This window comes from Tasmannia lanceolata, unplaced genomic scaffold, assembly GCF_043159265.1.
Source record: "Tasmannia lanceolata isolate RefF3 unplaced genomic scaffold, GAP_Taslan_0.1 ptg000020l, whole genome shotgun sequence".
Taxonomy (NCBI): Eukaryota; Viridiplantae; Streptophyta; class Magnoliopsida; order Canellales; family Winteraceae; genus Tasmannia; species Tasmannia lanceolata.
The window spans coordinates 12,654,685-12,664,728 of record NW_027518697.1 but is presented as its reverse complement, the minus strand read 5'-3'; the positions used below and the strand labels follow the sequence as shown (position 1 = coordinate 12,664,728).

General features: G+C 38.1%; 1 protein-coding gene across 1 annotated transcript; it reads right to left on the bottom strand.

The window, feature by feature from the left end:
• Nucleotides 1-6,113: 6,113 nt before the first annotated feature.
• Nucleotides 6,114-9,265, bottom strand: LOC143855086 (small ribosomal subunit protein mL103 (rPPR7)-like). The gene is made up of 2 exons (XM_077365250.1): nucleotides 8,687-9,265; nucleotides 6,114-7,323 (listed from the first exon to the last, which is right to left on the bottom strand). The coding sequence occupies exons 1-2, from the start codon at nucleotides 9,161-9,163 to the stop codon at nucleotides 6,595-6,597; spliced, it is 1,206 nt and encodes a 401-aa protein (XP_077221365.1). The 5' UTR covers nucleotides 9,164-9,265; the 3' UTR covers nucleotides 6,114-6,594.
• Between the last annotated feature and the right edge of the window lie 779 nt (nucleotides 9,266-10,044).

The following is a 10,044-nucleotide window of genomic DNA, read 5'->3' as shown; positions in this document are numbered from 1 at the left end:
GGAATAGGAAGACTCCACTGTGTCAAGGATCTCCGCAACAGGTGCCTTGATTTGATGAACGTGTCGATAATATATGGATAAATACTTTTCATGGCAAAAATACTCTCCATCTCTAGGGGTGTAAACGGATCGAATTCGGAGCCGATTTGGCTATATCCGAATTCGATTACCGTATACACTATCCGAATTCAGATTCGGATTCGGATTCGACGGATATTTAATATCTATTACTGAATTCGTATCCGTCGGATATTGTTCGAATTCGGATATTATCCGTATCTGTTTATCCGGTAAATTCGAACATTTTATTGCAGCACTTTATCTTTTTTCTCCTACTTATTCGAATGAATTTTCCAAATCTTAAAACTAGACCTCTACATTCTCTTCACAAAATTAACTCTCAAACCCTAAAATATATGAGATCATCTTCTTCCTTTTAAAACAAAGGCAGAGAGAGAGAGGGAAGCGATGGGGATGGATGATAGTGTTGGTAGTGGTCTTTGGGTTTTTCCTTCTTTTTTTTTGTATATGATGGAATGAGTTTGGGCTATTTTGATGGAATGGGTTTGGGCTATTTTTGTTTTTATATTTTTTTCTAAAAAGAATATTCACTTTTCTTATAGAAACAAAAGATAGTGTGTCATTACTAAAAATAAATATTAATGATATTATTAATAATAAATAAAAAGGATTTACTTCTCGGATTCGGATGTCAAACGGATCGGATATACCATTTACCAGATTTGCATCCGCTAAGAGCCGGATATCTCATAAACGGATTCGGATAATATCCGCTTGAAACGGATTCGGATAATATTCGCTTTAAACGGATTCGGATGCGGATGGTAATCGAATTTTCGAATATCCATTTACACCCCTATCCATCTCTTTCATAAAATGACATTATAACCCTCCTTAGTACACGTGGCAATATCAGGAAGGATCTTTGGGAAGGTCATGACACGTGTGTGTCTTTGTATTATTTTAACGACAGCCATGATCGTTGATCAAGACCATGGTTTCAAATTTCGGTTTCTGGTTTCCGAATGCGTTCGGGACCTCATCAAAATCCGATGAAATCAAATTAAATAATATTTTTTCTCCTACAAAATTTCGGGCAAAATTACTGAAATTTCGGGAAAATATTAAATAAATAAAAAAATCAAGCTTTTGGGGTGAAATTCCTTAGGGCCCATTTGGATGCCAAGAAGATTCTGAAGCCCTTTTTGAAATGTGATTTGGATTCAGATCAAATCCTTGAATTTCCAAATCAGCGACTGACAGTGAGAAAAATTAGATTTCCAAATATGATGTAGAAACAAGTAATTGGAAATCCACAAATCTGGCAGTTTCCTTCACGCTCTTTGCTCCTCAACCTCTCCCATCCACTAGGAAGTACCCCCTTCGCGCTCTATCTCCCTCTACATGAGCTGCCGGATCTATTCAATTTGTATTCAAAACTCAATTCCAAATCCAAATACAAAATATGAGGCATCCAAACGGGCCCTTTCTTTCATAAAATGACATTATAACCCTCCTTAGTACACGTGGTGATGCATATAGTAGGCCAAATAAGTGGCATGTTTGCCCATTAGGAATTTATTTTCTTGTTATTTAGATTATAGGATATTTATTTTCATATTTTTAGTTGCTAGGACTTTTATTTTCCATGGAATTTTATTTCCATCTCATTGCCTCTATAGGCCTCATTATTTAGGAATCATAACTTTGTGATGATTAATTGAATTGATTGAGAGCTTCTCCCCTCTACAGGTTTCTTCTTCTCTTCTCTCTTCCTATTCTTTTTCTCTCCCCCTATTCTTCTATTCTCTTCTTCCCCTATTCTTCTCTCTAAATTCGTCTCTTCCACATCTAATCTTCTCTTCTTCTACTTCTTTCTCCTCTTTCTTCTATTTCTTTTCCCGGTTCTACATCAACTTTGGTATCAAAGCTAGAGAATCCAAATACCCTTCGCGATTGAAGACGGCAATTTTTGCAATTTCTCCAATTTCTATACTCTCCCAAACCTTTTCCAAGTCTCCAACAATCTCAGCCACAAGCTTCTTAGACCATCTAGCCTCCGGTTAATCACCCAAAACCCAAACATCTTTTCAAACCCCAACCCTTCCTCTTTATCATCCAAACACCAGTCCAACTTTCACTGCGTTCGTCTTCCTCCCCTAAACCAATCCCTCTTTTACAACCCACCACCCATCTTCCAATCCTTTCTAACATTCTCCCAAAATTTGCTACCTTAACTCCCAAACCCCCATCAGAAACCCACCTACAACTAACACCCAAGAACCCAGATTTGTCAACCCATCCGTTCCATCTCTGCAATTGTGCGGCACCTGACGAGTCCAGCGAATCTCCTAGCTTTTTCTCCTTCTCTGCCCTCTTATTCCGTAGCTTACAGGAAACTCACGAGTTTCCATTTTTTATTTATTTATTTGTTCTTTGACCGCAAAGAGAAAAATAGGGGAATAAGAGAATAGAAGAATAACAGGGGAGAAAAGATGAATAGGAGGGGAGAAGAGAAGAAGAAACCTATAGAGGGGAGAAGCTCTCAATCAATTCAATTAATCATCCCAAAGTTATGATTCCTAACACAATGAGGCCTATATATAGGCAATGGGAAGGAAATAAAATTCCATGAAAAATAAAAGTCCTAACAACTAAAAACATGAAAATAAATATCCTAGAATCTAAATAACATGAAAATAAATTACTAATGGGCAAATATGCCACTTATTTGGCCTATTATCTGCATCATTCGTTTCGCCAGCATTTCAGATCACTTTCACGGACATCACGAGCATTGTCAATCATTCCAGAGTTCGACAGCTTGCGACTCATGCTGCTTGATTGGGTCGTGTACATATTTGACCCAAGATGACTAGAACTCGAGATCGAGTTCTTTTTCAAGTGGGGGAGAATAATGCAGATAATATGCTAAATAAGTGGCATATTTGCCATTAAGAATTTATTTTCATGTTATTTAGATTCTAGGATATTTATTTCCAAGTTTTTAGTTGTTAAGACTTTTATTTTCCATGGAATTTTATTTCCATCCCATTGCCTATATATAGGCCTCATTGTTTAGGAATCATAACTTTGGAATGATTAATTGAATTGATTGAGAGCTTCTCCCCTCTACAGGTTTTTTCTTCTCTTATCCTCTCCTATTCTTCTTCTCTCCCCTTATTCTTCTATTCTCTTCTTCCCCTATTCTTCGTCTATTCTTCTCTTTCTCTTCTACTTCTCCCTAAATTCGTCTCTTCTACATCTAATCTTCTCTTCTTCTACTTCCTTCTCCTCTTTCTTCTATTTCCTTTCCAGGTTCTACATCAAGTGGCAATATCAGGAAGGATGTTTGGGAAGATCATGACACAAGTGTGTCTTTGTATGATATTTCCACCCCCTTTTCTGACCGTTCCACCTTGTTTGTTTGTCCTATTCACAATTATTGGTCTTTTTTCTAAGGGAACATTTGGCTACCATGAATTTTTTTTTTCCATGATTAACTAGTGTCTCCAAGTGGTGAAGTAGATAAAAATAAGGAAATCATGAATTTTTTTTCATGATAAACTAGTGTCTCCAAGTGGTGAAGTGGATAAAAATCAAGAAATCAGTGTCTCAAGTGGTGAGAAGAGGCTAAACAAAAAATATCTACTCAAAATAGGATCGATTTTTTTCCTAATTTTTAGCCACTTCTCACCTGGTCGCAATTGTGCCCTCCCGAATCTCTCTTCCCACCCGTACTACCCCTCCCTCATCACTTGTTGACACTAATTTATCATAAAAAGAAATTCTTGGCTGCCTGACATGGCGTAAGTGAAATTATATGGTGTTTGCACATTCATGCAAGCATGGTTTTAAATTTCGATCTCGGAAAATTTTTGGTCCCGGCCGAAACCAAAATTTCAAAATTCGGTACAAAGTCTCGAAATTTTGATGTTTTGGGCCAAAACTACCAAAATTTTGGCCAAAATTCTTCTGTAAAGAAATAAAAAGGGCACTTTTCGATTCGGTCGAAATTTCCAAAATTTGGTAAATTTCGGGAATTTTAGTTTCGATACATTTCGGTTTCGGACTTGCCCGAACTCTGAAATTTCGATTTCGTTCCGAAATTTTAGATTTCGGCCGAATTTTAAAACCGAGGTAACATATAAGTGTGGCGATGATTGATCCAACGACATCCTCTGAAAATGTCGGATGTCACTAGATCTAATATCAAGGCTATGGAACCAACAAATAGCCTCTCCACGAGTTAACAACTACTTGGCATTATATTAGCTCTTTTTTATTACTTATTTTTTCTTTAAAACGGCAAAACTACCCTCATGACTCATGAGTCATGTCAGCCCACTTTTTAAGAGGCTATTGTTGGATCAAATATCAAGGGCGGTACTTTTATCGTACCGCCAACACTGAACTTACACACTCGGAATGCGTTTCGGTCCTCACCGAAACTGAAATTTTGTTCGAAATTAATCGTCATGTTCGAAATCAATTGACATCCGTTTAGGTAATTTTTTATCCAGCCGAAAATTTCAGGATAATATTAAATAATAAATAAAAATTGATTTTTTGGAGATATCCGTTAAATTTCGGCCCGGAAATTTCAGGGAAAGAAATTTCGATCGAAATTTTGTAACTTTTCGAATTTAACCAATTTCGATTTCGTTCTCGACCGAAACCGGTCTGAAATTTCAGATTTCGGATTAAATTTAAAACCTTGTTGAGATACCCAAAATTCTCTCCATCGTGCTCGTGGCAATCTGTCTACCTTTTCTCTCTTCCTCCCTTACTTTTTTCACATGTGATAATTCTTCGACTTGGGTGAGGTTGACCGACCCAAATACATTTTCTCCGATTTTTATGCTTTGGGTCGAATCAGTTAAGGGAGGATTCGAGCTTTTCATTGGTGAAAAGCTGGGGAGGAGATGAGTGGATTGGTATCAGTGGAGACATATCGTGGTTGGGTGTTTCTTCTATTGACTTGATTCGAGTTTTTTTTTTTTTTCCGAAAAGGCAATGGGTAACTGAATATTTATAGGCGGTTTTGGCAGCAAAATATAGGCATAGGTTGCATGGGAACTTCAACAAACTTTCATGAAATTCTGTTTGCGAAATGAATAAACAAGAACGTAGATTGTTCAATTCTAGAATGATCACTACTTGATTATATTCAAAGAAAGAACATGTACTGGTTCAATTGGTTGACAGAGGCAGATAACAAGATTTTGCTCAAAGAAACGAGAAATTATATGATGTATGGGCTTACAACAATAAGGCCTTTGTACGGTGGAAGTACCACCCTTGACATTTGATCCAACAGAAGCTCCTCAAAAAGCTCAAAAAGTGAGCTTTTGTTGGATCAAATATCAAGGGCGGCACCGTATTGTTGTAAGCCCTTACACCATATAAAATCTCCAAGAAACAACATAATAGAAGGCAGCAAATAAAACAGCATCACTTGATACATAAAATTGAGAAATTACACCATGATTATCCATGTGAAGATTCCTCCTACAGACCAAACTAGGTCTTATTTTTCGTTTTCATTTCCTCAAACTCGGTAAAACTTTTTTTTTTTCCTTTTTTTTGAATGCTGGTAAGACTCTTGTATGAAAAACATATTAAGTAATTCTTGTTCTCGATGTATAGAAAGAAAGACAAAAGGGACTGTTAAAGTGCGCGGAAAATAGAGAAAAAAATGAAAGTGATAGGAAATCATATGATAAATATGTTAGAAAACACATTAGAAGTGTTTGTTAAACAATAGAGAAGCATAAGGGGAAACACATAAAATTCAAGGACATTACCTTGACATATGTTTTTAACGATAGAGAAGCATCAAGGGAATCGCATATGATAAAAAAGGACATGACCTTTAGGAGAAATTCACATTCTTACCTTTTTCCTACCCATCATGTTTTAGAAAGGCAAGTTGTGAACATTGGCGGTTATACAACAGATTTAGTTCTTGTCCAAAAGAGATTGCTGTATCACAGAGCCATTCTAATTTAACGGATGCAAGCCAAAAACATACATGAGAGGAATTGAATTGGATTCGTTAAGGCACATCAGAAGCTTGGATTGAACATAAATTTAAGTCTAAACCAAAGATCACTATCAATTCCATTGCAAGACATACAAAGAAGCTGAAATGGGAATTTTAAAATTTTTCACACCTGTTGAACTATGGAACTACAGATGGTTTCACTTGGAGCATCGAATCCCAGCTTTCATTGTGAATCTAAATCCACCATATTCCGAGAGAATAATTCTTCTAGCACAATGAGTTAATAATCTCCTGAGATCGACTTGCTCGAGCTGAAGGTATCTAATGCTCAGGATTCATTAATCATACAATAGAAAAAAAAAATCCAGCTTCTAAGAAGTGGAATTCATGAAAATGCATCTACATACCAATCTAGATGATATCATTCCTCTTTGTGCATTCCGAAGATACTATCCTCATTCAAACCCAAAAGAGAAAAACCCAAAATTTCCAGCTTCTACGCACTAGGATTCATGAAACTGCTTAGAAATGAAAACCCATTGCTAAGCAGCCACAGGACCGGAGCCTTAATAAATGTTCAAACCAAGCTCCATCTCTACTTTCTTCCACACCGTTAAAAAGCTCTCAGGAAACTTCTTCTTCACCTCCCCAATCAATCCTTTTGCCTCCTCCAATTTAGAATTTTTTGCCAACTCCTCAACCAAATGCTTCATCGTCCCAACATCCGGAATCCTATTACTCTTGATACTCGCATGAGCAACCTTCAAACACTCATCCAAATCCCCATTCTTACATAGATGATGAACAAGAGTTTTATACGTCACAGCATTAGGATTGCACCCATTTCCCATTAGACCATCATAAACGTTCTTAGCATCTTTAATCTGATCCTTCTCACAGTAACATTTCATCAGGTAATTATAACTAATTGTGTCTGGTTTTAGCCCCTTCGAAATCATCTCGCCCATCAATTTCAGTACTTCCTCCGGTGTTCCTTTATGGGCATGCATTATCCTAACATTATAAGCAACAACATCCGGAGAACAGCCATTCTCACCCATCTCATTCCATATTTTCTCAGCTTCTTCTACCTTTTCCATCTTATAGAGTGCATCTAAAACAGTCGTATAAGTAACCCCAGTAACTTCAATCTCTTTCTCTCGCATTTCCTTTAGAATCGAAATCGCAGCCTCCGTAGAACCCATCTCACAGAGCGACTTGACCAAGATACCATACGATATCTTATCCGGAGAAATGCCAAATTTTTGTGGGATTTCAGAGAAGAGTTTCGGTACCTGTTTAAGTATAAATGATTAAATAACACCAACTCTAACAAATTAAGCATTTGGGGTAATTGGTCATTTCACATGGTATTAGGGCTATTGCCTCATGGCGGGTCCTGGGTTCAAATTCCAACAACTCCTTGATAGTAAAAATTCAAGTGACTGCCAACCCAAAAAAGAGGGGCCACACGCGCAGGGGGAGTGTTAAGTATAAATGATTAAATTACACCATAAAGTTTAAGCTTTTAATCGGTCATTTCAGATGGTATTATCTATTGCTTCACGGGAGGTCCTGGGTTCAAATCCCAACAACTCCTTGATATTAAACATCTACGTGTACGGCTAACCCAAAAAAGAGAGATCACATGTGATGGGGAGTGTTGAAGTATACATGATTAAATAACACCAACTCTATCAGCTCAATCTTTTGGAGTAATTAGTTGTTTCACATGCCATCAGAGCTATTAGGTCCTGCTCATAACCCAACAACTCCTTGATATTAAAATCCACGTGTGGGCCAACTTAAAAAGGAGGGGCCATGTGTGAGGGGAGTGTTAAAGTAGAAATGATTAAATAATATCAACTCTAACAGCTTAAACTTAGTATATATGGAGTTTTTATATAATGTAAGACCATATAGTCTAGAATTGTTCAAAAAGCACTGTGCGGCTCACACCATAAGATGAACAAAACCGTTCATTTAATAGGCCACAACTAACATAGGTTGTGCCACAAAAATCATTTCCACAGGATGATCCCAACCCTCAATTTCATATATGTATGGTTGCACAAACGCTTGTCATTCATTGGAATTTCAAATGCCGATTCCTTGTTTGATTGCCGATATTGCATTGAAGTTCCATGACTCCCCAACATGCTCCAGACATCATTATTGCTTTTTTGCACATGTGACGCCCCTGTGGCACTAATGTCTCCTCTATTTATCTTCCAACCAAATTCTACCAAAATGTCTTCTCTTTCTCTCTCTTCCCTACCTCTCTCTTCACTCTTTTTTTTTTTTTTGGTAATGACACTCCTACTTTTTCCACTACTCTCCGAGAGAACTGCCGTGCAACCAAAATACACTACTTACAAATATTCCACTATTCTCCTAGACAAATCAAATGCTTGTCTCCTCCCTTTTGACTTCTTGTTCTACTACTCTCCGAGCCACCCCCGCCCAATCAAACATAGATAAGACGGCTGAGACGAGATCATCCAAAGGAAATGATTTTTGTGGCACAACCTATTTACGCTGTGACCCATCAAATGGACAGTTTGTATCATCTTATGGTGTTTGAAAAATACAGGACTATATGGGCTTAAACCATGTAAAATCTTATATAAATGATTAAATTGGGTTGATTCAGAGTACCTGATCGAATTTCTGCGATTTGTTGCAGGCCGTGAGGAGGGCATTAAAGGAGAGGACGGTGCGTGGGGTGCCAAGATCACCCATCTCTTCAAATGTCCGAGTTGCGTGGTCAATCATTCCAGCTCTCCCATATGAAAGAATGAGAGTAGAGAGGAAGGGTTCTTGGGTGATTTTAGGGGTTTTCTTCTGGGCTTCAATTAGGGTTTCAATAATGGAGAAGCTTCTGGATTTGGAGAGGCGTTTAACGGCGAGGTCGAGGGCGTATCGGGAAGAGAGGGGAGAGATGGGTCGAGAGGCGAAGGAGGAGTAGAGAGCGAGGATTTTGTTGGGGTCGTGTTCGGATCGGAGGGCTGAGATTGCTGTGGAAATTGAGTTTGGTTGAGTGGGAGATGGGGATGAAGTCGTGGTGGTGGTGGAGGAGAAGAGACGGGAATGAAGGAGAGTGCGATGGCGAGAAGAGGAAGAGAAGAGGGCCATTTTTTTGCTGGTTCTGGTGATGGGAAGGATGTGGGGAAATAGCGGGGGTTTTAGGGTTTGGAGTTAAGCGGAGGGTTTTGGGTTTTTGGTTTTGAGGGTGTTGTTTGCTGGAGGACTTGAAGTGGGGAAATTTTTTTACCTTAGTGTCCATTATTTTCCAAAAAGTACCGTACGGCCACAAGATAAAAAACCGTCCATAAGTTGGGTTGTGCCCCAAAAATCATTTCCGTAGGTTGATCCTAACCCTCCGATCTATAAGATCAAAACCGTCCATAAGATGGGTTGTGCCCCAAAAATCATTTCCGTAGGTTGATCCTAACCCTCCGATCTATAAGATCAAAACCGTCCATAAGATGGGTTGTGCCCCAAAAATCATTTCCGTAGGTTGATCCTAACCCTCCGATTTATAATTATAGATCGGAGGGTTAGGATCAAATAATTTTTGGGGCACAACCTATTTAGGGTGTGGCCCATCTAATGGACGGTTTGGATTTTTTTTAAATTATTGTCAATAAAAACAAAGTGATAGTTAGTTTTTATAAAGTTTTTAAAAACCCACATCCATATTCTTTGATGAGAATGGTCAATTGACTAAATTCATATTTTGTTTGTGTTTAAGCCAAAATTTATCAATACATGAATATAGTTAGAGGAAAAGGATTGTACGCTCGAGTGTACCTAACCTTAGGTACGCTCGAGTGCCAAATCATATGGGCCCCACATTTATTTTGGTCATCTAAACCATTCATTTGCAAGGCCCCATCATAGATAGGGTGTGTACCAAAAATCAGCACCATTGAATCATCCTAACCCCTCCAAAACTGAAGGGCAAAATGGGCAGATTTGTGGACAAACAGTGTCTGTCCATTTTGACCTCCACA